Source organism: Aptenodytes forsteri, unplaced genomic scaffold, assembly GCF_000699145.1.
Source record: "Aptenodytes forsteri isolate BGI_AS27 unplaced genomic scaffold, ASM69914v1 Scaffold286, whole genome shotgun sequence".
In the NCBI taxonomy this organism is placed as follows: Eukaryota; Metazoa; Chordata; class Aves; order Sphenisciformes; family Spheniscidae; genus Aptenodytes; species Aptenodytes forsteri.
In genome coordinates this window covers 720,258-747,803 of record NW_008794491.1, presented here as the reverse complement: position 1 = coordinate 747,803, position 27,546 = coordinate 720,258, and the positions used below count along the sequence as shown (strand labels likewise).

The 27,546-nt window shown below is 45.5% G+C and overlaps 2 protein-coding genes across 2 annotated transcripts in view; both read right to left on the bottom strand.

Moving 5' to 3' along the window:
- The window catches only part of LOC103908547 (TRPM8 channel-associated factor homolog), a 16,059-nt gene extending 14,740 nt beyond the window's left edge, over window positions 1–1,319 (bottom strand). Inside the window, 3 exon segments of the mRNA XM_019475027.1 lie at window positions 717–897; window positions 900–953; window positions 956–1,319. Coding sequence (XP_019330572.1) covers window positions 717–897; window positions 900–953; window positions 956–1,319 — 599 coding nt within the window.
- Window positions 1,320–7,708: 6,389 nt separating this feature from the next.
- LOC103908537 (TRPM8 channel-associated factor 2) overlaps window positions 7,709–27,546 on the bottom strand; it is a 26,419-nt gene continuing 6,581 nt past the window's right edge. The window contains exons 2-8 of the mRNA XM_019475032.1: window positions 21,899–22,532; window positions 18,093–19,063; window positions 16,024–16,118; window positions 14,781–14,994; window positions 13,686–13,925; window positions 11,493–11,830; window positions 7,709–8,742 (exon numbers count right to left, since the gene is read on the bottom strand). Of these exons, the coding sequence (XP_019330577.1) occupies window positions 8,497–8,742; window positions 11,493–11,830; window positions 13,686–13,925; window positions 14,781–14,994; window positions 16,024–16,118; window positions 18,093–19,063; window positions 21,899–22,515 (2,721 nt within the window). The 5' untranslated portion in view covers window positions 22,516–22,532 and the 3' untranslated portion in view covers window positions 7,709–8,496. The remainder of the gene's footprint in view (window positions 8,743–11,492; window positions 11,831–13,685; window positions 13,926–14,780; window positions 14,995–16,023; window positions 16,119–18,092; window positions 19,064–21,898; window positions 22,533–27,546) is intronic.

Sequence of the window (27,546 nt, the reverse complement as noted above, 5' to 3'; positions counted from 1 at the left end):
TATTCTATTCTATTCTTTTCTATTCTATTCTATTCTATTCTATTCACAGCACTGGGCAGGAAAGGATCACCTATGCTACTGAGTCGAGTTGCCTCCACTACCAGGCATCTACACAATACACCATCTAGTGGGGAATGCACAGCTAGATCATGGACCTTGTGTGGACAATATCCAAGCCTCATGGATCCACACAGTATCTACCCCATGCTTCCCAGGGACTTTGAAGTGCACCCTGAAGTGCAGGGACACCCTATAACAAAGCTAAGAACTCTGTTACAAATGCCTTAAAGTTTACACCACGCCACAGGAGATTAGCAGGAAAGACGAAGGTCATCTTTTGTGTCCCAGGTCCTGCATCAGGAAGGATTTAAATACCTCAGGAAGTGGACCCATAGCTGTGCTATTGACATAGTGGGAAAAAAAAGGCTAAATTGCCATAGCACTGCAGATCAGACCCAACCAAAAGTTTCTTCCTAAACAGTCGTCTGTTGAACATTTTACCATGGAGCACATGAGCCAAGCTTCATGGTAGTTTCTCAATAAACTGTAGAAGCACCTTCAACTCCTGCACATCCATCTCTATCCATGGTCATTTCTTTTGGGGGACAGGAAGAAGAGATCTTTTTCGTTCCAGCAGGCCAGTAGCAGAAAACCCAAGGCAGAATAAACACTATATACAATCTAAAGACAGTACAAACAAATATTTAAATACTCACTGGGTGATTAGAGGAATCCTCGGCATTTCTTTGGACACTGAGAAAGTGCCAGTCTCTCCCTCACTGCCTGTGAAGTACACGCCAGCCACGCTGATCACCTGGTTCCCAGGGAATTCAAACAGCACCTTCTCCTTGCCATGTCGACTAGCCCAGTGCCAGGCCTGGCCGCCAATGAGCAGCAGCCCCCCTTTACAAAGCTAGCCAGGTCTTTTGCCTGCGTGCTGTCATAGGCATCCCCCCCAGAGAGGGGCTGAGCTCTGCCCCAGCCTGCACTTTGGTGCCTGCCCTGAGCAGCAGCTGGGAGAGAGAACCCAAATGAGGATGGACCTCAACCAGGGTCTCAGGGGAAGGCCTGAGCCACTCCACAGCATTTCTGAGGAACTGGGAAAACTTGGAGTCCTTCAAGATTCCTTCATGGGAAACAACCACCATCCGACCCTTCCCATAACAAGATGCTGCAATTAGCACTTGCCCATTGGTGCTCACCAGCACTGGGAAGGCTTCATCTCCAGTGAGCAATAGCTCACATGGATGATAGTTTGTTGTGAACTCAAATGAACTAACATCTTTCACCAGAGAGGCATAGGCTGCTGTGGAATCCATCTGATATACCTCTTGTTAAAGAGTACTGAAAGAGAAAGAAAGGGAAGCACATTTTAGATTAGAAGCTATGTTTGAAAAGTTTAGCGGATACAAGCTATTGAGATATATACCAGCTATGCTGTTCTACAGTCCCAGGAGGAACCTGTATCCACAAGTGATGCACAAATATATAGCCCAGCAGTAAGGTGAGCCAGGAAAAGATGACAGGAATGAGGAAACTTTGCATAGCTACTAGTCACACAATAACCCCAACAGACATGTTAGGAAATATACATTGAAGACATAATTCCAGTTAAGCCTTTCTATATTATTCTGCCTATGAGTGTTTGAATTGGTATGAAATTGCTTTACAACACTAACATGCCTGGAGTTGTAGAAGAACAATCCAAATAATTTTTTAATTGGATAATATGTAGAATTCAGATTACTAGGTCTAGCCACAAACTATTATGTTTCCACAGCTCAACTTTAAGAGGAAGTCTTGCTTCTCAGGGAGGCAAAGGCCTTCAGTTATCTCTAAGAGTGTAGGGCTTAGTGTTCATCCCACTGGCAGAGGTGGAATCAGTGGCTCTCATGCCATTGTACACCTGCTGTCAGAGTGTGTTACACTCAGTGGAAGTTGTATAGACTTAAAGGAACATACCTTATATACAGAGTAAAGAATTTATTGTTAGTCTCATTATTGCCTTGACAGGGTAATTACAATACAGCAAAAATATTAATCCAGTTAAAATGATACTAACATATATAATACAAATTATTCAATTATTGCCAAATCCCAATAATGATACAGTTAAAATTGATATACATAGGCTCTCCAGTATCTAACCATTTCCCCAGTGTCGGGTCCTGATGTTCAGTCATGCTAGTCTTTTCTTAGAAGAGATGATTTGCAGCGAACTGTCAATATCATGAGTTCTTTGCTGGGAGAAATTAAATGGAGGAAAGGAGAGGGGAGTTCTTTCTCCTTAATCTTAGGTCCTCTTGGAGTTATTTTTATACTTCTTAAACAACCTGTTTCTTACTGGCCCATGGGTCAGTTACACGATGACTATTTAGTAATGTTAGACCTCTACCATATCTGATAAATATGCAGAATCGGTGTTAAGCTATAGGAGATAGCCCTCCCAACTCCTTCCTGACACAAATTTCTGAACTTATATCTAAAAGAGACCTGTGGCCACTCAAGACAGCTACTGGTGAGTCTTGAGCTGGTAAATTAGTAGAAGGCCTGTGGCTTGCCTCTAGCAATAGCAACAATGCATTTACTCGGCAACAGAGAAGATCAAACCCCTTCCAGAATATTATGTATGGAGTGCTGAAGAATTAGACAGACCCATGCTTTTGCAAGGCTGTGTGTTTAGGGGCACATCTTCTGGCATAAGCAGTGTGGTCTCATTGCCTCCTCACCCATCTACCTGACCATTAGGATAGATAACTGAGTCCATTCATGACCAGCGTTATCGCCTCTGGGGCTACATTGGTGTAGCAGGTTCCACATATCTCCACCTGTCCAGACAAGGGAACTAACCAGCAGGGCAAAGCTGTGTTAACAGAATTTTTTTAATCCGGTCCTCCACCGGGTGCCACCTTCTTACATAAGCTGACCTAGCGATACGCTGGGTGCCTTCCTGTATCAGCAAGGGGACAGGGCACAGACCTAGAGATACAGCCCACGGGGAGAAGGAATAGGGTGCTACTTCACATCTATCCCAGGCTGGAGTGAATGGAAACTCTAGCCATTTACTATTTGCTTCCTATAACCTCAGTGAAGTGACTAGCTGATCCAAACCCATTTCCCTGGGAGCCAAGAACATGTTGTCAAAATAGCCACCACGTATGGTTTTCTGCTGGCAGTTTCAGCTGAATGTCAGTGTCCTGAGTGCACCAAAAGGCCTTAATGGCCAACCTCACCTGGGGCTTCCACCCACTCCCCCTGCCCATGAGCCCGGGGGCTCCATTTCGGCTCAGCCCTGGGCCTTCAGATGTTGTTGGTGTGCCTGTCTCTAGGCCTGTCTCTGGCCCTGCCTCCTGGATGGCTCTCAGAAATTTGTTGTAGGTAGCTTTTCTCCAGGATGGGCCCTGCAGGCATACGTCATAGCTTGTCTCCTGTCCTGCCTCTGACCCCCTCTCCTTTTGCTCCTGATTGGACTCCCTGGAGGGACCCTGGGCCTGGCTCATCGCTTGCCTTGCCTGGGACCACCGAAGGACTCTGTTACCAGCACCCTGCTCTGCCTGCGGCGTTCAGACCCTGTGGGGCTGTGCCCAGTCCATGAGGGCACTGCCTGTGCTGCCGTCACCCTCAGCTCCAAGCTCACTTTCTTTTAGGAGCAGCTGTCCCTTGCCGCTCCCTCACACCGGGAAGCCAAAGCCTGACAGGGCCACGGAGCCGCCCTGGCCTCCTCACTCTCCTCCGCACACAACTCTGGGGCACACAACAAAGGGCAGGTGGTAGACTGTAGTTCATTCAAGGGACAGGGCCTAGGCCTTAGTCTCAGAAGATAGTGATTTTCATCCTGACCTAGCTGTGGCTAAATAATTTTATCTTTTCAACCTCTTCCATTTGCTTAACTAGACTGTACCCTGTGGGGAAAGGTACCATTTGTTTCTGCGTGTTTGCACAGTGCCTAGCACAACAAGGCGCTCACCCTCACAGGACCCTGATGGCCTGAAAAGAATAATTATAGTAAATGGCTGTCAACTCCCAGGCTGAACCTCTTTGATTAGGTAAATGCTTTTGCTTTCTTGACTATTCAGTCAGGTGGCTTCAGTGAACACTGAAATACTATTTTTTTTAAGGTCAAGGTAACCTTTTTTTTACTTTCTGTGTACAACTAAGGCCCTGCATGAACTGTCAAACCAAAGATAATATGAATCATGTCAAACCAGATCTGTTAATTCCTCACTGAGATCACCCACTTAAGGTTTTTTCCTTTCCTCTGTTTGCCCTGCTCAAACTACAGATGCTGCTGAGCCTTGCTGTTCTCAGAGCAGGAACAGGCAAAAACAGGCCACTGAGGGCAGAGCAGCTTTACACCCACGTGCATTTTAGTGCATGCTGGATGAGAAAGGCCTCACCTCAATAATGTAAACAGACTTGGAATAAGCAGTGTCTTTGGCACTGAAGTTGGACAAGCTATCCAGAATAGAAGGATTAGAGAAAAAGAGCATGGTAGAGACCATAACTATCAGAGGTGGCTCGCTGTGGAGACACTTACCTCCCTCCCCACCCCCAGCGCTGCCTGCCAGAAAAGTACACTCTTGGTCACGTGCAACAAAAAAGCCTGTGAGGGTGCAAGACAGTACCCACACACCATGTGGCCATCTCTGGACTTGGATTTACAGACACAGCCATGTGCTTCAGTTGGGAGGAGCCAGTAGGAGGATGCTTCAGTTGGAATTTGCTCTGACGTGCAAAATCATCTGTTATGGTTTAAGCCACCTGTCACCAGGTCTTTTATACTATATAGATGGCACTGTGCCCTGCTACAGCAGTCAAGCATTTCCTCTCAGACCACAGAGGTTTGGTAGGTGCCTGACTTACCCACTTACCCTTCCACGGCCCAATGACAGCCACGTCCCTCCCCTCTGAAGCTGCTGCTATTTGACACATCCTTGAACCTCTCCTCTATGTGAGCATTCTGGGTCATCTCAAAACACAGCTAAAAATACACATCTCCATTGACAGAGGTCTCTAAGTTTCTTCCTCTCTTGTACAATATTAACATAAATGAAATTGTTCTTCTGTACTTCCACGCTGTATTTCCTCAAAGAAAAGAGCCATTCCTGTATTCCAAGAGTTTTATTTAGGGAATACTGTGTCCCATTCAAACTTCAGTTCACTCACACAGCTTGCCCTCTCCACAGTTCCATCTGACTGTCCAAAATCTCTTCATCTGCAACAGGCTTATTTCCTTTCTTGTGTAGCCTTAGGCTATCAAGTATTAAATCACTCAGTAAGTTTTTTTATCCCACTCTTTCTACTCCCACAGAACTCCCTGGACCCCTAGTACCCCACTACTCTGCAATGGAAATCCAGCTTCTGCTCAGCTCTGACAGTAACCAACTCATATTGCATGTTTTCAAGTGTCACTTTCAGTCATTCATCCTCTCCAGCCATTATTTCCCATTCTCATGTACATTTTCCTATCATTGGCACAGTTACACTATGCAAGACTGAGTGGGAAGAGTCTTCAAGTCCCCAAGACAGGTGCACATAGCACTGAACACCCGAGGAAAGTGGTCAAAAAATCATGTATGTCACTGCCCTACTGCAGAGTTCACTTTCTTTCATGCTAAGGTGATGATTCATCTAACCTACCTTAGAAAGAAATGGAGACCTGCAAAGGGCAAATCCTCTGCACTGCCTTAGGAGATGAGTTGCCCTCTGCAGGTGCCTGCTTCTTTGCATTGGCCCTAAAGGGAGCCTTCGGTGAGCAGCTCAGATTGGGATGGCTAACTTTTGGAGGCCTAAATCAGGGCAGATGAATCCCATTTTAGCTATGCTTGATTTGTGGATCACTTCCTACAGCTGCTGCCAGAGAATCAAAGGCTAAAATAATCAATAGCACAAATTTCTCTAGTTAACTAAATTTTGAGAAATCAAAATGAGCAGAACCTGTTATTAAATCAGCCACTCATTCAATGCCACTGAGTTCTTTATTAATAACATATTTGAAAATAATTTGCTGCTAGCCAGAAAGCTTATAAAGTAGTTAACAAAATTGACAGAGTCATCAGCATTTTACTTCATGTTTGCTCTTGAAGAGGTATTGTGTGTTTCTCCAAGTGTCTTGGCAAATCTGACACTTCACCTACTGGTGAAATCACCATTACCCTGATATTAAAAGGAAAGTCTTCGTCAGATCTTCGTTGGGCTTCCAGCTCCCTACTAGCAGGCAACTTTCCACTAAAAGCAAGCTGACTGTAAAAATGAAGCCAGTAAGTCTATATGTAATTTGAAAACCTCACCAGTGAACCCATTCATTCTTAGTTTATTAGAGCACGAAAATCCTCTGTTTCTGGTTTTATTTTTGCTAAGGTCGATGCGGCCTCCTAATCTATTTTACTTTTCTTCCACTTCAGCTCCTGCTCAGGTCAGTCTCAGGTGTGTCCTAGGCTTTTCCCAGATTGCATGCTGAATTGCTCTGTGACTGCTGCTTGAACTACATTTTCACAGAAATTATTAAATGTTTCATGTGTTATTTTGCAGTCTGTCTCTGTGATAACATTTTCTTGTCTTATTGCCACAATTTCAGTTTGGCTTTTCTGCTTTGACGGGCTACTCCAGCACGCACTATAACTAGTGGATAAGCACTTGTGGAATTCAGGCCTGCAACATTCCAATCTGTTCTCTGACTTATGCTACATTGCTTTTTTTTTTTCTAATTTTATGGAGGAGAACAGACATCATTCTGAGGGTGACACTAATTTGAGTTAGCCCAATTTTAAATTTCTTTACTATGTGTGCCTGAATATTTCAGGCTGCATTTAGAGCTGGTGTAAATATATTGTAGCTTCTCCATTGGAATCCCTGTGGTTAGACTAATCCATCCTAGCTCAGAATCCAACGCATCACCTTTTTCTTTTGTCTTTTTTTCTCTTAAGTATTTCATGGTCCGTTTTGTTGTGCCATTCATGAAAAAGGAATAGATCCTGCCATACTTAGGTAACAGATCTGATAATATTTTGAGCATTTTTTTAATGTACATGAATGCAACTTTTATTCATAAACTCATTAGGGGTGAAACCTGCTTCTGTAGGTAGGGTCAGATATAAATCTTTATACCATGTAAATTTTCTTCTGAATCACCAAACCAGTACTGAAACACTGTCTAAGCTATGACTAGCCTCTGCATTTATTTTATCGGAAGAACAACTCATACTAGTAGTGAATAAGAATGGAAAGAAAACTTGAAAGACAAAGCAAAATATTAGGCCAAGGAATCACAGGGAAATCAGAACCATATCCGAGCCAGAACAAAAATGAAAAGTTGCTGTAACAAATCTTTGGGTCACTTCTATTTGGGCTTTTTTTACTGGGCATAAAGACAGGAAAGTAGGACCACACACACAACCTGCAAGTCCACAACAATTGTTTTATTTATTGCTCATACACAAGGAATGGATTGGGACTGGTATGCTATTAGGCTAAGCAGTAACATGCTTGCCAGCCCTGTGTAGTCACCAGTGTGGTGTGCTAGCCAAGCAATTATGAATGAGGTGGGAGAAAGATTAACTTCTGTTGCTCCTTGGAAAAGGCTGGTCTTGTGTCTTCATGAACTGCTGTCTTCCTCCTCTCTGCTCCCTCATGCTGTAATGTCAGTGCCTATTTTTTTAACCTTTGATGAGTCCACAAGTTAAACCACTACTGACTACAGTCATAGAATCATAGAATCATTGAGGTTGGAAAAGACCTCTAAGATCATCGAGTCCAACCGTCAACCCAACACCACCAGTCAAGTCATCTCTTTGTTTCCACTCTCCCATCTTGCATGGCATGTATCTTGCTGTCAGGCTACGGTAAGAGTGACAGCTACAACTTATAATTGACTTATTCATATAAAGCTGGACGTTGGGTCACACAGTCATACAACGTAGGAAGAAATCTACAGCATTTCAGTATCAGCTGTGTATTATATAAGCCGTATATAAGCATTATAAGGTCACTTTCATGATAGTAGCTGTGGAAGTTCTGCATACTTAGAGCGATTAAAGATTAGGGATTTTAGGGTAATCAAAACCATAGTGAAAATCTTATGTCACTGAGATTATAACTGAAGAATACAACATTGTGGAGGCTACTATTTGCTTTACAGATCCATATTCTATCAGTATTGTCCTTCAGACTGCTCCAGTGGTAGCTCCACCCTGAAAACTTCCATTTCATCAGAGAAAGGTTCTGCAGGAACTAAATCTACTCAGAATTACATTCCTCCTGAGGTGTAAAACCCAGAACAAAGCTCATTCATTATTTAACCCTTCAGAAGATGGCTTAGATGGTTGCTGAGCTGCACGCAAGTTTCTACTGAATTTCTGTTCAGGTTGACCTCCATTGACAGCAGGAAGGTAAAGAATTCAGCATAAAGCTAAGTGCCCAGTGAGCTATCATGCAGCACACAAGGAGAAAAAGATGGGCCATAGCTGGTCTGAGAATCCAGGTTTAGGTATTTTTCCTTCATGGTCTATAGGATCTCATTGGGTCCTGTTCCCAGATGGGTAAAGAGGACAGTTCCACAGACAGCTCTTTCTTGATAGGCCATCCCCAGGCTGTAAAAAAAGGAGCCAGGTTCTTATTCACCTGTTGAGAAAACTTCTGTGCCCACAAGTTCATCTTAGAAGGGTTGTCTTTTGGGATGGTGGACATTTTCTGGTAGTCAGAGAAGAGGTGGATGAAAGGGTCCCAACCAAACCCTTCCTGCAACTGATGGAGAAGAATACAGTGTAAAAACAATGAACTTCTCATTTCACTGACATTATTCCTATATTACAAGCAGTAGAAAATTCCATAGGTTTCTGCAGTGTCTTTTAGAATGAATGTAAAGTTAGATGAAGGCATCCAGCTTTCAGGCTTCAAAGCATAACTTACAGCACTAGAGTATAGAAAAATACACCTTCCCAATATACGGCCTGCCAAAACAAACAGAGGTGAAAGATGCATTGGGAGCAGCCAGAAATGTCAGCAACCAACTATACAAGCTGCTGATTTGGGCAGAAGAAAGCTTCTTGTGCAGTGAAAAAGCATCAGAGGACACTGACAGAGAACTTGGGAAGAAGGAGCACAGGAGATCAAGGAGTAATCAGAAAACAGGAAGGAGAGATTGTGAGCAGGGCATGCTTTGGCTAGGAAGAAGAAAAAAAGGCTTTCAGATAGAAAAACTGCTGTTGCATGAGTAAAGAGTTTAAAGTAAAGAGGGAGGGGAAAACCTACGTTGTTGCTCAAGATGAGGTTAATATGAAGAGCTGACTTGGAACAACAGCATGACAGGATGCAGAATGTCTACTCAATGTCCATAGTTCCTTACAAAGCCATGACCTACATCTCACTTTCTGATACTAAACAGATTGACGTTAAATTGCATTCCACAAATCCTCCAAGATGCTGGAACAGCTAAGCAGGAGACAGCACTGCTACATTAGGCAGAACAAACAGGCAGGTCATCTACCTCTGATAATCCCCTATTGATATGAAAACTCTTGGTGTGAGACTAGCTAAGGACTAGGCAGTATCTTTTTGTGAGAAGGTTGGAAAGCCATGAGGAGGCTGACTGGAAGGTGGGAGACGAAGGGGTCTGGTTTTGTGCCAGGCCAAAACCAGTAAGCCAACTTATACTGGAGGAGGCTCCACACCGTGTTAGGTTATGTCTGAACTGCAGAATGCAGGAGCACCTCCTGGACCCTGAGTTCAAGTATCCATCCCAGACACCTCCCAACTCCTTGTCACAACATGTCCACAGTGAAAACTGTCTGTTCCCTCCCCCACTGCCAGTTTTCTATGGAAAGAACACACAGGTACTTGTGGGGGTGAACTGTGGCACATCCTGGACAACTGGGGGAACCAGCGCCCTGAAGCATGCTGCAAGTGCTTCTTTTTCCTAGTCTAGACAGAACCTTGGAGGTCTCTGACTTTACTCCAAAGCAAGCAGTGAGGAGGTGGATACAGAACAGTACAGACATGAGTTTTGTTGTTCCATTTAAATCTGTAAATCTTTTGTGCCAATTAACTGATTTTCTAATTGTTTTATACTCTTTTTTGCAAGACCTGCGTTACAGGCTTTAGTGACCACTCTGGAGAGGTAAATGGGTATCCAAGCTGAACTCTGAGAGATGGTATGCTCCATCAGGCAATGGCAAGACCAGAGAACACCGTGCTGCCACGCAGTGTAAGAACCTAAACAGGCCTGAAAGGCTGAAGACTTCCTGGATTGAAGGAATGTGAAAAGCATCTAAATGGCAGCCAAATCTGGGGCTCAAAGGAACATGGAGACCGTTCCATAGGAAAAAAACCCAAAACATTATGGCTGTAATAGGGACAGTATATAATCAGAATTGTAATTGTTCTTTCATGTCACATTTATCCCAGCAGTCCTGTCAGTAGCCAGACAGGAGATGGGAGATCCCAGCCTATAAGAGTGTGGATGAGGCAGTGGGGGAGTGGCCAAACTGGTAAGGTAGTGTAGGAAAATTTCCCCTTTTGAAATTGTTCCACTCTGTATAAGTATTTTGATACTCATTGCACCAGAGAAAACAGAGGTTGACTCTTCAGCTTGATGATTCAGGCACTTCTCTGGGATGTGGAAAAATCAGGATCAATACTCCTCCAATAAATATTTTCTTGTTCATATAAGATGTGAGAGCTCCAGACAAGGGGGCTGAGGGATACTCACCTCACAAAACTCAGTAGCTTAAGCCATCATAATGGACGTTCACCTTACAGTCCCCAGTTAAAATCAGGTTGAGTGCTCTCTCCATTAGACTACTAGTTGCTACAAGGATTAAGGAAAAGGGGGAAGGGAAAAATCTCTCTCACATGCGTCCCAAGAGAATGCACTTTAATCTAGGACAGGGTTAAAGATTTAGAGTCTCGACCACAGTGAGGGATCCAGTTACATATGCAGGAGGATAAGATGAACCCGTCCTCTTGACACTTGATGGACTACCTTGGCTCCACTCAGTGCATCGGCTAATACAAATACCCCACTCTTTGCTATGTTTTGTAAAGAGGAGCCTAGTCATGTAACTCACCAGGATACTGCTAGGAGCCTGGCTCATCTAGACACTTTACAATGCCAAGTTTTTTTCTGCCAACTAGCCCAATGTCCCACAGGAAATCTGCAGCAGATTAAAGAGTTGTGCCCAAGTTTGATCATCCTTTTCCCATGCTGCATAACAAGAAGCAGTTCCTGTTTCTCCCCTAGGGAGAAAGATTAGTGTATTGCACTAAGCTGTCTCCCTGAGTGGCTAAGCCCAAGTCAGGCAAAGGAAGGTTTTCAGGATACATCAGCATTAGACACTCTGTCTGTATACCTCTCAGGTGCTTTCTGGACCCAAGATGAACCCAGACTGTAAGCAAACACTTACAAGGCATGACAGCTACAGTCACCAGGCTGCAGACATCCTTCTGACACAGGCTTCACTGACTGCACTAAGAATACACCCGCTTTTCCCAGTTACCTGCAGGTATGTCTCCAGAGCAGTCCACACCTCCCAGTCCTTTAGTTGAGCGCCTTTCCTCACATACTCTCTTATCCTTTCCTCCCGGCACTGTGACCTAAGCGCCTGATGGGCCTGATGCCTGGGAATCCCCAGCACTTTCTCATGAACATAGACAGACCAGAGGTTGCAGGTGGCCTCTGTGGTATGAGGGGGAAACTCCCATGCTTGCTGCTGTTGATTGTGTCCCAGCTCATGGACAGGACCCCAAAGACCAGTAGTTTGCATGTGCTTCGTGTCTAACATCTCCTTCACCGAATCTAGGTGGCCCATGATGGGGTAGCCAGCATGCATCCAGCCTGCAGGAAAGACAGGTACCAACACACATCATAAGTGCTCACTCCAATGCCTCTTAGACATAAATGACTTTTTTTTTTCATTTCTCTAGTGCCTTTCCTCCATCTCACAAACCACACTGTATTACCATGAATGACAAATATTTCCCTTTGTGAGACAAGGAAATACTACAAGTTTCACCCTAACAAATAGTCAAATAAGCAGTGTAAAGGAGGTACTGAACTATCAGACAAGCACAGTTTCGCCTGCTTTCCCTTTTTATACATAAGCATACACTCACAGTTGGACTGAGGTTGAGATTTTAGGAGTAGGGAAAAAGCCTGACCGTTGCCCAGAATACACCTGAACTCTCACAAACTGAGCACAGTTGATGCCAACCCAACCATGCAATAATGTGATTCAGCACCCTGGCAAAGCTTGAGTCTTCCTATGCAGAGCGTGGATACTGCAGGTCTGCACTCCAGTAGTCAGCAGTGTGATAAGACACATGGAAGTCACAGTCTGTCATTACTTAAGGGCTGCAAAGCTTGTCATGCTTAAGCCTGTTCTTAACCTCACAGGATAGCTATTCCATAAACAACTTCCCAGCATCACGCTAGGCAAGAATCTTGCGCTGCAAAGGATTTTACTTATGTGTCCTTGGTGTCTTCATCCCTAATTTGTCCTTCTTGAAGATTCCCAAAGCTTCATACAAGAGTCCTCCTCAAACTCAAACACCTATTGTAGCAGGGGATAAGCAGCCCTTTACGCTCACTACATAGGGAGCCTACACAGCTGGCTTTGACTGAACACTAAGCTTGTAGACTACCCAAGTTGGAGAACATGAATGGCAACCCCCTTCCTGCAGGAACTATTTAAGATCTTGAGCTCCCTCTTTCTTAATAAGAGGGATGCATGCATTTAGCAGCCACTGGCACCCAAAAAGTTCAGGTCCAGAAATGTGAGTGAAACCATTTAGTCCACCCAAAACAGAAGGGAATTTTATGTCTGCAGGCTATGATCTTTTTAACTGGCATTTGCTCAGGATAGCAAAACTTAACACTCCCAAGATGTGCAACAAATTCTTTCCATGTGGCTTAGCAAAGGGTTAGGACATCAGGGTTCATGCCAAGCCCTTGTCTCATTGTGGGATGATAAATTTAACCAGTCTAGTTTGAAAAACAACTGAACAAAACTTGTATTGCAAAGTTCCACATTTACCATATAATTTGACTCTAGATCAAATGCACTCAGTTCACAACTGGAAAAGCTGGGATGGGAGAGCATCAGCTGCAAAACTACAAACCCATGGGCTTTGACAGTAATACTGGTTGTACTTCTCCATTGCCATCATCTCAGGCACACATCTTTTCAGGCTAAGCTTTGCCTACCCAGGCTAACCTTTGTGGACCCCATCTCCAGCAGGTAGACACACACACGTTTAACAATTGTCACTGAATGCGTGAGAATAGTCCTGTGGCTGAGGCAGGGAAAAAATAGAAATCAGGTTGCTGTCTCCCAGCTGTACTGACTCTGCAGTGCATTCAGGAGGGAGAATGAGTAACTACATCTGAGTCAAAGCCACTGCAGTCAGCAGCTCTGCCTCTTAACACACCCAGGCAGCAGAACAGCTGAGTGAGACAACACCAGTTTTGAGAGCAAGGAGGCATCTGAAAGGGTCAATACATTTTTTTAAGCCCTGCCCTACCATGTTTCCATCGTGATGGAGTTGCTCACAATTATGCAAGGGTCACAGTCATTTAACACCTTACATATGTTCTCAGTCTGGTTTTAGCAAAATAACTTTGAAGGAACAGACATTGCTGCTAGATGCCACTTGTCTCAGCCCTTGAGAAGGCCATATGGCAATGTACCTACCAAATGAGATCTGGACATCTGTTACAATCCTCTCTGGCCTTGGGAATTTTGTTGGTATGGCTGCCAATTTGCTTATTGCCGCCATGATCTCATTCCACAGGGTCAGCAGTGGCTGTGGGTTCTCCATGTGGCGGATGCTGTCAGATGGCACCGTCAGGATGAGATTCTCAACAGCCAGTTCTGCCCAGGGAGCAGGGTAGTGCCGGATACAGGCCTTCCACTGGCTTTCACAGGTCTCCCCTACGTCGACAACACAGAAAATCAGTTAAGCACAGCTCTGACTTTTGAGCACGCTCCCAGAGGTCAAGCTGGAGAAAGAGACCACAGTTGTGAAATTCTCTTCGAAAACACTTGTGTGAGTGGGGGTGGTGGCTGTTAACCAGTTAATCCTCATCCTGTGCTTTGGAAGTCTCCTCATCTTGGTAATCTCCCATCTTTTATGGATGGGAGACAGACAGAAGAGGACTGGCATATACCAGAGTAGTAGCATAGCAGGAACAGATCCCTATTTTCCATCTGAGAACAAGAAGCATCAGGTTTCTCCAACGTCTCTTGATGATCGCATTTCTTCTTCTCCAGCAGAGATTTGCTGTTTCATATAACAACCCTGGTTTTGTTTAGTTTGACAGAAGAGCAAGACGAAATCGCGTACAGGAAGAGAAACTGACAGAAACACGGGACATTCAGCAGAGATTTACTGTAGGGACTGGAGATGGCCATATGGGGGCACAATAAAGGAGGCAGAGCGCAAGGCAAGCTTTGTTGTGGCAGCAGGCAGCCTGTCTCCTTCCAACACAATGGTTTCCATCGGAAATGACAACTCCAGCCTCCAAGAAATGTTGGTTTGGACAAACCCTGCCCTTTTTGTGACAGCTCCCTTCACCTACCTCCTGCCATGTAGCAGGCACAGAGTGACTAAGTGACTTACCCAGAATCCTAGAGGACGACAAAGCAAGAAAACTAAATCTGGGTATTCCTAAACCCAGGCATTTCTAAGACGTTCCTAAGCGTGGGACCATCTTTCCTTTCAGTTACAGGGATAGCAGCATCTGTGAGCAGCACTAAGGAGAAAGGCACCAAGGTAAACAAACCTACCAAGCTTGAAGAAAGGAGCTCTGACTGCCCCTTCTACGGTGATGGGCACCTTCCCCAGGACACTCCTTGCTGGTACTACAATGTAAATGAGGCCACCCCAGAGGCAGGAAAGAGACTGTTTCTGGCAGGCAATATCACAGGTGCGTATTACCACTGGGGCCCGTTTCAGCTCTGTGGCGTGAGAGAGGTCATCCGTGTGACACCCAATCTGCACCTGGCAAACAGAAGGGTAGGAACAGCTGGTCAAAGGGCTCCAAGTGTGACCTGGCAGACCAACTGCAACACCCTGAGCCGTCTGCTGCAGCACTGCCCCTGCAGGGCACGCATGCATAAGCAGCCTTCTGACTCCAGCCTAGTTCAAGCTTTCAGCTTGTGATGACCAGAAGCAGCAAAACAAGTGAAAAAAGCTGGTGAAGTTCACTGCTGTCCCTGTCTCAGTCTTACAGCTATACTCCCATTATTACTGGGTCAACTACATCCTTCACCACCAGTTCTGGGTACTGCAGTGACTTCTTTCACTGCACTGTACTTGCATTGATCATTCCTTCACCCTTCACCAGCATCAAAGTCACATCCTGTAACATATATGCGTTGGAGAGATGTGATCACTGCTGGTTTCTTTTATTGTGCCTCTTGGTCCTCATACAGTAAAACAGACAGCATGTCACTGCAGGATCTGACAGAAACACCCGAGTTAACTTTGCATTTCAGCTGTGGGGAGCTCACTGCAAAAAATATCCAAGCAGGTAAGCATTTATCTGCTTCGTACTTTGCAGAGAACAGGATCCCAAGTAACTAGTTTATACCTGATCTGGATACATCTACATGAGCAATAGTGACAGCACTGTGAAAGTACCTTATGAGAGAGCTTGAGAGACAGAACTAAGTTTGGTGCTTAGAAGGGCCCAAATACTTATCCTGGGCCTGAAAATCACCTTGATCAGCTCTCTTTGCACGATAACAAAACAAATACAGCTGCCTTCAGGCAGCAGCCATACTCAGTTATCCCACCAGTATTGGGTATTGAGTATCCCTCAGAAATGAGAGGAATGCAACGGAAGAGAGTGGGAAACAAGGTGAAAAATGATGACAATGCATTGAAAGTGCCACAGGGTGGCAGCACTAGGAAAGGACTGAAAAGGCAGCAAAACCGATACGGAGAAAACCCTTCTCTCTGCTATTTTTGAGTGCTCACCTGACAAATACATCGCTGTAAAGAGAAGCCAGACTAGAGACAGCTTACCTTCAGACCAGCACCGACCACCAGGCAAGGGAATGTTATAACTGCTGTGTGCCCTTCAGGAAGGTAGAGTCCCGTACTCCTCCAGGCTGCCTTACCTAAAAGGTAAGAGAACACAGAACAGTCAAGCACTTCTTCAGCCTGACGTTACGGATTCTGGAGATTTCAAGCTGCAATAGAAGAATCTTCCATCCTTTTCTTTTCCCTTGCTCTACACTCACAGAACTGTCTCACGTTTTACCCAACCTGACAGAAATACAGTTTTAAAGCAATAGGGTAGCAGCATGAACAAGATCATCACACCATTAGCAAGCAAGCCCACTCAAATTTGAACTTCTGGAAATGCCAAGCTTAAATGTGTTTACTAGTATCTTTTAAAAATAAGAAGAAAAAAAGAAACCAAAACCCCAACACCTCCTCCACTCAGATCCTCTTACCCTAAGGCCCTCATAAGAGGTGCATACTGTGGTGGTATTAAACACAGTTGAAGTTGTAATGGTCATAAAACACTTCCTAAATAACAGACTGACAGTGACATTGCATTTTTCCTTACTGACTGGAAGCACAAGCTGGGGCCCACATGAATTACCATTTCTAGTTGACTGAAGTTATGAGAAAGCCTAAAAGGACTATCCTATGCTAGGTATAACTGTAAGATGGGTACCCCACCACACCACTACAATTCAGCATGTTTCTAGACAGTCTTTCCATGGAAATGCAAGTCTCCTCTGCCTAGATCTCTGTAAACACTTGTGATACGCAGTGCAAAACTGATCCATCTCTACTGTACTGATCAGGCAAAATCCACTCTCTAGTTCTGACATAAAGTTTACTCAAGCATATTTCAACACAAACAGCAAAAGTCTTAAAAAGAGCTGAACTGTCATAAAGCACCCAACTTACAACCTTTCCTGTCCTCCAAGAAAGCAGGACCAGTTTTGCCAAGCAAAACCTAATCCAAGAAAAAATGCAAATTAGAGCATATCACAGTGTTTCACCAATTCATCTCAGTTTTGCTGAATTTGCACCAAAGGCAGTTTTGAAATGGTATTCAGGGTTTGCTAGTACTTCTTTTATGTGAAATGACACAAATTCTGAATATTTCTGGTCAAACAAAATACTGTGTTCGATCCAATGCGTTCAGTTCAGCCAACCCTAACAATTTTCCCCTTTTGTCCTGACTCATTAGTGTTAAAACCAGTGAGCAGTTATTCCGCAACGTTTCTCTCCACATATCCTCTGCACTCAGACATCACCACTCCAGAACAATCTCCTTCATCTCATTAGAACAGTTTGGCAACAACTCCTCTCAATCATATTCCAATACAAAAAAATCAATATTAATCTGTCCAGGGGGTAATACCTTACTAGTGGAATTTAACCTAGAGTTTAAACATATCAGCTGTGAGCAGGAATCTCAGCAAGGTTGTATAGATACAAGGCTTAAGCTTAGGCAAATCATTCAGGGTGTAATTACCAAATACCTTGGCTTCAGTGGTGGTGTCAGCCCAAGAAGTTCCCACCATGCTTCCAGTCTCTTGTTTTCACCCCCAAAACCAGACCTTTACTCCATCAACTGTGCTGACACAACAAGTTGTGAGACTGTGCTATTATCTCAGGCTGAAAATATCTAGATAAAAAATAAACCTTTTGTTCATAACTCCTACCTCTTCGTAGGATGGCCCCATAGACGGCTGTATCAGCACAACTATGGCAACAACAACCTGCAGTGTAGAGCCCAGGGTTTCTCAAGGAAGCTTTCCTGTCAAAGCCATTGTGCTGTACAAGTACCCTGAGGTGCCTCTGTTAGGTGGTTCTTCTCCCCCAAGTGCCTGTGCACCAACAGTGAGGAAGCAGGACTTTCACGGGGTGTTTCAGAGCACTGAAATCAGGGCTGGCCACAAAAAGAGCCTGCCTGCCACTACACAGAGGTCAGCCTCCTCACAAGCCCACAGTGAAATTGCACATCTGTGCCCATGTTCAGACACACACAGACACATGCACACTGAGGATGGGCACCCCACCGATCCTAGCAACAGGATGCCTCAGAAGGAAGGGAGAACACTCCTCACCTGGGTTTGTACCATCAATTTCCACAGTGACGGGGAGGGCACAGACCCCAGCAGCAGATTTCTGCACTAGGGCTGCACTGTCCGTCATGGTGAGGGACAGCTCGGTCGCCATACAGAGAAGGACTGCCTCTTTGGAGTTGCTCTTGACAGGGCAGTGCCTGCTGACATGTGGGATCCCACTTCTCTGAAGCACTTTGGTCAGGATGCGGTGGAGCGAGGCATATGCAGGGCAGTCGTGGGCTGGGATGTGCAGAAAGGCAGCACAGTCTTGTGCTAGCCTTTGCAGCCAGTCCTTCAAGGGGGCCTTGAGCTCCTCATGCTTGTCTACATGCCTGTTGAAAAGAGCGAGCGCCGTGCGGAAGTGGTAGTGCTCCCCAGAGCCCACGGCCGGGTGCTTAGCTGCCTGGGCGCTCTGCCCCAGGATGCTCAGCCCAAAGCGGTTGAGGATTTTGTTGCCAGGATATTTTGCCACAGCAGCTTTGCCACAGTTCTGGGAAGCCCAGTACCAGGCCTGGCCTCCAACCAGCAGGCCACCTCCCTCTGCCACGAAAGCGTGAACCCTCTCTGCCTCTCTGTCGCTGTAAGAAGAGCAGCAGTACACGCTGATGTCGCCTGTCAGCTGTGACACCTGCGACTTCACCTCTTCCTGAGAGAGGAGGGTACACAGTTTCTTCAGGCTGGCATCCACACCCACCAGCCCCTTTCTCCCAGCATCCAGCCAGCGGATAGCATTGAGCAGGAATCTGGCCAGCTTTGGGGAGAACAGCTGGCTCTCGTGGGTTGCCACCACAACACGGCCTCGGCCATAGCGTGCCGCAGCTAAGAGGCAGCGGTGTGAGCTGTCCAGGCAGAGTGGGAAGGAAAGTACACCGTGCACCAGCAAGATGGAAGGTATGCCCCCTGTCACCAAATCCAGCTCCGACACACCACACAGGAGAAACTCAGCATCAAGGCCGAGGTTGGCCTGGTGCCTGCAAAACCAAGAGAGGTCCAGGTTAGCCCCTGTCCCAGAATCCTATGCATGAAAGGCCACCTCGTCCATCCCTGCCTCTTCTTCCTCCCTCATCCTAGTATATCATGTTGCCAGTTCTTTCATTTAAAAAAAAATCCATCAATACCTCATTTTTCTCCTTTTAAAGCCTCAGTTTTTGCAGCCAAGCAAATCTATAAGAATCTCAGCACTCATTTAAAAAAAGGAGAGAAAGAAGAGGTCAAAAGGAAGTTTCTAGACCTCTGGCTTTGAAGAACAGTTTAAAAATCTAAATACATTGCAGAAACTCAATAATCAGAAGACTTTTCATATTTTTTAAACTGCAAATGATGTGGGAATTGGCACATCTCCTGTAACAGAAACTTTCTCCATTTACCCCACCCTAGTCATTATCAGCTAGGCAAGCCCGAAAGATTTCTGTGTCTTCTCCCAGCCTCTGCCACTGTTGAGAACTGAAGAAAGGATAGCTAGGCCAGATGGGCTAGATGGACAGGCAGACACACAGCTAGACAAATAATGAGTGACTAGAAGTTGAATCAGGGTCCTAACACATAGTCCTCACATTACCACTAGTTGATCTCCACAATTTAAGGAGATTATACTGTGCAAGGCCCTCATCTCTGCTATTTCCATATAACTCCTGTATGTCATTGTGGAGAAAGACATGTTGAATTACTCTCATTTGCTTTGTTTACACTGGTTCTGCCAAACAGTTTTCTCCCAACACCTGGAAAGAATCTGTTGTTATGTGGCCATTGCAGCCAACTCAATAAGAATAAATGATGCTGCCCTTCTGCACGCCCATAGGACAGGAATTAAATCTGCAGCTCTCCTTTGGTTATTACTTTACTGAGGCCCTTTGTCACACAGAGTATGTGCCCAGGCATATGGCACAGCACCTGCCTTAGACTGCAGTCTGATTCTCTGTGGGTTAAGCAAAGGCCAGCAGGAAGGCCCAGGTGCACAGAGCTGTTGTGTTGCATGGAAACTAGGTACCTAAATTTCTCTGTGGCTCTGGATCCAATCAAAACCACCACAAAAGCACCCTAAAGAAGGTGTAATTCACCCTTAGTTACCATTTAAAGTCTTGCTAATTGCTATGTAATTTTTCTCTGCTGAATTCTCCACCCCTCTCCCTCTTCCACGCACTGTGCATGAGGTGGTGGGAACATGCCCGTGCACTGCAGGTAGGAACAAGAATCAATCAGTAAATTTTAATTCAGTAACTTCATTTGTTAGCTGTGTCCTAAGTCCTTTGCTGAATGCAACAGCAGAGCTTTCTACTACCTTTACTGGGAAACAAACTGAGCATCCAGAAAGTATCAAATCCAATTATTTGTTTGAAAATATTAGAAATTTATTTTAGAAAATTTAGAAATTTTAACAGAGTTAAATTTTAGAAATTTATTAGAAATCCACAAGGAAAAGGCTGTGAAGGAAAGACTTGCAGGGAGTTTTATTGTAATTGTTGCAGCTTCCACTGCAGTGAAATGAAGCTGGCACACAGAGGAACCGCAGCAGCGCTCATGCTCCTTTGGCAAACCCGCTGTGCTTTGTGTAATTCAGCAGAAAGTGGTGGGAAGCACAGCCTGGCACACCCGCTGGCAAGGGTAGGTGGAGGAAGATGGCAGAGCAATGCCCAGGACTCCACTGCCTGGTCGGCTGTGCAATACAAGTCACAACAGCCCTGAGTTTTATACCTGCTGCTCCAGGGCCAAAGGGGCCAGGCTGGAGTCCCAAACAAACTGGGTGTACGGAGATTTCCTGCCCACAGCCTGTGTCAGAAGCTGAGAAGGGAGGTGGCACCCAGCCCGCCCCCTCAGCTCTTTGCCAGCCCCAGGGCTTCACTTGCAGAAGGTGAATTTCTGCAAGTAACAGGCTAAACAGGTTTACCAGCTGCCAGCCAGAGCCTGGCCCAGAGGGCTGGTCTGGTGCTCCACCTCCAACCTGGTTCTGAACTGTGGGAAAGTTGCCCTGAACGTACACACGTATGGGGAGAGGGAGAGGAGCTCCTCCTCCGGTCCCCGTGTTGCTGTGTGTTGTACTCAGGCACACTTGGTCAGGCAGACTGGTCTAAAAGACGGCTCCCCTCATTTCCTTCCCCTTGAATGAATTCCCCAGGCCTGGCCCAGCTGCCCTGGAAGCAGTCAAAGACACCGTTCTTTCCGATTGCAAACAGTGGGAAGGTCTCCCTTAAACTGGAAGACAACAGTTGCATCCCATCCTGGCTGTTAAAGAACCAGCATTTGCCATCAACCTCATCTCTCACCTCAAGAATCTTCTATAAACACCTCACCTGTACAACCTGATCAGTTGTTTAAATAGACAGCAATTCAGATACTCACGGGACAATTAATGGGATCTTGGGAATTTTCTTGGCAACTTTGAAGATGCCTTTCTCCACAGCGTTTCCTGTGAAGTACACACCAGCCACGGATCACCTGGTGAACGTACACACGTATGGGGAGAGGGAGAGGAGCTCCTCCTCCGGTCCCCGTGTTGCTGTGTGTTGTACTCAGGCACACTTGGTCAGGCAGACTGGTCTAAAAGACGGCTCCCCTCATTTCCTTCCCCTTGAATGAATTCCCCAGGCCTGGCCCAGCTGCCCTGGAAGCAGTCAAAGACACCGTTCTTTCCGATTGCAAACAGTGGGAAGGTCTCCCTTAAACTGGAAGACAACAGTTGCATCCCATCCTGGCTGTTAAAGAACCAGCATTTGCCATCAACCTCATCTCTCACCTCAAGAATCTTCTATAAACACCTCACCTGTACAACCTGATCAGTTGTTTAAATAGACAGCAATTCAGATACTCACGGGACAATTAATGGGATCTTGGGAATTTTCTTGGCAACTTTGAAGATGCCTTTCTCCACAGCGTTTCCTGTGAAGTACACACCAGCCACGCTGATCACCTGGTTCCCAGGGAATTCAAACAGCACCTTCTCCTTGCCATGTCGACTAGCCCAGTGCCAGGCCTGGCCGCCAATGAGCAGCCCTCCACCCCCCTTTACAAAGCCAACCAGGTCTTTTGCCTGCGTGCTGTCATAGGCATCCATACAGTACACCCCCAGAGAGGGGCTGAGCTCTGCCCCAGCCTGCACTTTGGTGCCTGCCCTGAGCAGCAGCTGGGAGAGGGAATCCAAATGAGGATGGACCCCAACCAGGGTCTCAGGGGAAGGCCTGAGCCACTCCACAGCATTTCTGAGGAACTGGGAAAACTTGGAGTCCTTCAAGATTCCTTCATGGGAAACAACCACCATCCGGCCCTTCCCATACTGTGAAACGGCGATCAGAACCTGCTTCTTAGAGCTCACAAGCACAGGATAGGCATCCTCTCCAACAAGTAGCAGCTCACAAGGAACAAAACTGCCACTGAAGTCCCATGGCCCAACACCGTCCACTAACAGCTCATAGGTGGCAGAGGGTTTCATCTTCAGGTCACTCCTATCTGGTGGAGAGAAGACCAACATTCATTACAGTATGGCTCAGCAATAAAGAACAGCTGTAACAACCCTGTGGGGTCATTTCTTTGTTGTCTAGTAGGAACTCCAAACAAGCAGGAATCATTTAATGAAAGCAGCCTTCTGGACACAACTTTTTCAGGGATTTGGGATTTCTTTTGTTTGCTTGTTTGGCTTTGTTATCACACTATTTACCATTTAAACAGAAGTGACAAGTATATCAAGATGATGGAGGAAAAGAAAGTGACTGTTTCAACAAATTCTGCTATGCATCATGGAGGACAACAGGGAAATAAAGGTATTCACTTTCCCATTAACAATTTATTTGGAGAGGGAGAGTGCCAGAGGCTCCAGGAAGTCTACTAGGAACTTGCCTGGTAGAGGTGGTTTACATGGAAATAGCCAGAAAATTAAAAGACCTTATCAACACAACACACGACATAATTCAAACATACAGTTCACATTTTAGTTCCTACACAGTTGATGCAAGATGGTATTCCAAAGTTGTACTTTTCTACCTCCGCTTAGGCACTGTAAGCCCTTGCTTAGTATTAGGAGTTGCTGTGAGGGGGAGGAGAGTCAGCAGAAATGATGGAGACAACCAGCTCCCCTGGAATAACTGTCAGTTTAAGTCACACAGTACCTAGGAGAGCAGGTCTGGGCACAGGGGATTCATGCCCTAGTTCCCTGATCCAAACTGCCACGTGATCTCAAGGAAATTATTTCCCTTTTCTGTAGCTTTGTTTCACCTGTTTTCCCATCTACGAAGTAAGGAGAGTGATACTGACCTTGATTGCAAAGCCCTTTGAAGTCTATGAGTGACACATGCTCTATTGAGGGTCCCTCAGTTTGAAAGTTTGGCTTAGCTCTTCAGCAAAATTATCTTCTGCTGAGCTGGGGCTGCTGTGACTGTGCAAACAGGAAGGTTTTGAGGTAGAGAGTATGACCCAGTCCCACCCAGTTCCTGTCATTCAAGATTCACAAGGCTGACTTGGAGCACAACGCCTATGGCAAGCTGCTCTGGGGCGGGCCTGGCCCTTTCCCTGGCAGCATCCCGAGCCAACACTGGAGCAGCGTTCTCTGGGCTTCACATGCATTTCATATTTGGCTACCCTGAAAGCAAATCCTTGGCATGCAAACACAGGAAAATGGAGAAATCCTGGAGAAGCAGTATCCTTGATTTGGATTTGTAACAAGCCCCAGGGTGCTCAGGAACAGCAACCCGATCAAGAATGACAGCATCATTCCCATTGCTTATCCTCTGGACATGCCTGGAAGCTCCTGATTTTCACCCAAACTCTCGTGAGACTCCACTGTTGTTTTACATATGATTTATGAGTCAAAGCTGCCGATTAACATAGGATAAAAACTACATTGCCCAGTAATTTAGTGCTTGTTTGCTGGCTTAGTCTGAATTTCAGCTTTGTTTCCCTGGGTTTGAATAAGCTCTACATTTAAAGGCAAATACGAGGTCTAAGTGGTTTAGGTTGTTTTACCAGGAATCATGCAACAAAGTAGTAACACAGCTTGGGAAAATACTGAAGTTTTTTTCTGGTGGCTTCTGTGGATTTGATACTAATGTACCTGTTCTGACACACTGACCATGATGTAGGGGAGAAGAAAATCAGGTGGACAGTTTCAGGAACTCATATTCTACCTGAGGACTACCCTACAGGACTAGGTTTGAAGTAAATTCAGTAAAAACCAACCCTTACTTCTTAGCCCCCACCCTTCTTATCACAGGATTTGAAAGCTAACGTCCTAGACTCATAAAAAGACGGGTGCTCCCTGGCGCTTATCCAGAACAAGGTGTGGCTTTCTTGGGAAGGATTTTAACTCTCTCTTAACTGAATGCAATTATCACCATGTAACAGAATTCCCAATTTCTATGTAATCACAATTTCTCCATTTCCATTGTATTAACCATTTCAGTGTGGAGAGAAGGAAGACCCAGAGCAGACACAACTACAGGTTAACTCCTCTTTCTAGAGGACACAGCAGGGACAGAGAACACAGCAGGGACAGGGACAGAGAACCCTCATGTCTAACAAGAATTGCAGGAAGCTGCAGAATACTGAGCTGTATGTCTGTCGTGTCAATTAGGAGGAAATAACTACTAGATCTGGGCACACACAGAGGGAAGGGGAAGATCTTGGCTCCTAGCTGCCTCCCTTATTAACATGGAAGTGCAAATTCTCCATGACAGTGTCTCAAATGAGTCAAAGACTCTCTTTCCCTTGTCTCCCCTCCTGCCCCTTCCACCTCTCACCTCCAGACAGTTCCCACTCCCCGCAGAGCTGAGAGTATTGAGGGTAGGTATTGGAGCATACATTTATAAATCCTGCCAGGTGACCAGTTCTCTCCTAGCCTTTCTTCTCTCTGGAAAAGGGACAAAAACGCGATTGGAAGGTATTGGGGCTTCATTAAATGCATACTTAAGATTCCATCATCTGCTGTCCAGAAGCCATCACACCCAGGCAAAAAGGATGTGGTACAAAGGAAGGAATACCCCTTGGTCCACTCAGGAAGAGTATCTCTGGGAGACAGATGACCTGGGGGGGGTCTAAGGGTGAATAAGGGAACAGACTTTGTGTGCCAAGTGCTCAGTCACTTTAGGGTGAGTCTTTAAGGTCCCTATAAAGCCTGTGAGGATCTCCATGAGTAAAAAGTATGGGATTGTGCAATATCTGAGAGGAACAGGACAAAAGGCACAGGACAGCCACTGGGGTGGATCACTTGTTAAAAACACAGGCAGCCTAAGTGAGTGAGAGACACAATTCCTAGGGATTTGGCTGCTCTTCCTAAACAGGGGGGGCTCTTGGGCTTCCAGTCTTTCCCATCTTTCAGATTTACAGTCTAGCTGTCTGCACAGTAACCAAGCACCAAGTATGCTGCAAAGTCTGTAGGCAGTAAAGAATCGGTGGGCTCTTGCTTCTTAACATGTTTATCAACAAATTGAGCAAGGAGAGGAATGCTGACATTCGGCATTTGCTGAAGAGACAAAAGTACTTACATTCATTATGTCTGTTCATCATCAGCAAGGTTTTAAACTGAAGGAAGAAATTTTTTATGATGAAGGTGGTGAGACACTGGAATGGGTTGCCCAGAGAAGCTGTGGATGCCCCATCAGCGGAAGTGTTCAAAGTCAGGTTGGACTGTGGATTTGATACTAATGTACCTGTTCTGACACACTGACCATGATGTAGGGGAGAAGAAAATCAGGTGGACAGTTTCAGGAACTCATATTCTACCTGAGGACTACCCTACAGGACTAGGTTTGAAGTAAATTCAGTAAAAACCAACCCTTACTTCTTAGCCCCCACCCTTCTTATCACAGGATTTGAAAGCTAACGTCCTAGACTCATAAAAAGACGGGTGCTCCCTGGCGCTTATCCAGAACAAGGTGTGGCTTTCTTGGGAAGGATTTTAACTCTCTCTTAACTGAATGCAATTATCACCATGTAACAGAATTCCCAATTTCTATGTAATCACAATTTCTCCATTTCCATTGTATTAACCATTTCAGTGTGGAGAGAAGGAAGACCCAGAGCAGACACAACTACAGGTTAACTCCTCTTTCTAGAGGACACAGCAGGGACAGAGAACACAGCAGGGACAGGGACAGAGAACCCTCATGTCTAACAAGAATTGCAGGAAGCTGCAGAATACTGAGCTGTATGTCTGTCGTGTCAATTAGGAGGAAATAACTACTAGATCTGGGCACACACAGAGGGAAGGGGAAGATCTTGGCTCCTAGCTGCCTCCCTTATTAACATGGAAGTGCAAATTCTCCATGACAGTGTCTCAAATGAGTCAAAGACTCTCTTTCCCTTGTCTCCCCTCCTGCCCCTTCCACCTCTCACCTCCAGACAGTTCCCACTCCCCGCAGAGCTGAGAGTATTGAGGGTAGGTATTGGAGCATACATTTATAAATCCTGCCAGGTGACCAGTTCTCTCCTAGCCTTTCTTCTCTCTGGAAAAGGGACAAAAACGCGATTGGAAGGTATTGGGGCTTCATTAAATGCATACTTAAGATTCCATCATCTGCTGTCCAGAAGCCATCACACCCAGGCAAAAAGGATGTGGTACAAAGGAAGGAATACCCCTTGGTCCACTCAGGAAGAGTATCTCTGGGAGACAGATGACCTGGGGGGGGTCTAAGGGTGAATAAGGGAACAGACTTTGTGTGCCAAGTGCTCAGTCACTTTAGGGTGAGTCTTTAAGGTCCCTATAAAGCCTGTGAGGATCTCCATGAGTAAAAAGTATGGGATTGTGCAATATCTGAGAGGAACAGGACAAAAGGCACAGGACAGCCACTGGGGTGGATCACTTGTTAAAAACACAGGCAGCCTAAGTGAGTGAGAGACACAATTCCTAGGGATTTGGCTGCTCTTCCTAAACAGGGGGGGCTCTTGGGCTTCCAGTCTTTCCCATCTTTCAGATTTACAGTCTAGCTGTCTGCACAGTAACCAAGCACCAAGTATGCTGCAAAGTCTGTAGGCAGTAAAGAATCGGTGGGCTCTTGCTTCTTAACATGTTTATCAACAAATTGAGCAAGGAGAGGAATGCTGACATTCGGCATTTGCTGAAGAGACAAAAGTACTTACATTCATTATGTCTGTTCATCATCAGCAAGGTTTTAAACTGAAGGAAGAAATTTTTTATGATGAAGGTGGTGAGACACTGGAATGGGTTGCCCAGAGAAGCTGTGGATGCCCCATCAGCGGAAGTGTTCAAAGTCAGGTTGGACGGGGCTTTGAGTAACCTGACCTAGTGAAAGATGTCCCAGCAGGGCAGGAGGGTTGGACTAGATGATCATTGAAAGTCCCTTCCAACCCAAACCATTCTATGATTCTGTGATTCTATGACTCATGTGCTGTGTAGCACAAATGCAAATTTAACATACATAAAAACTGCAAGTGTACTTAGAATCATAGAATCATAGAATCATTAAGGTTGGAAAAGACCTCTAAGATCATCGAGTCCAACCGTCAACCCAAC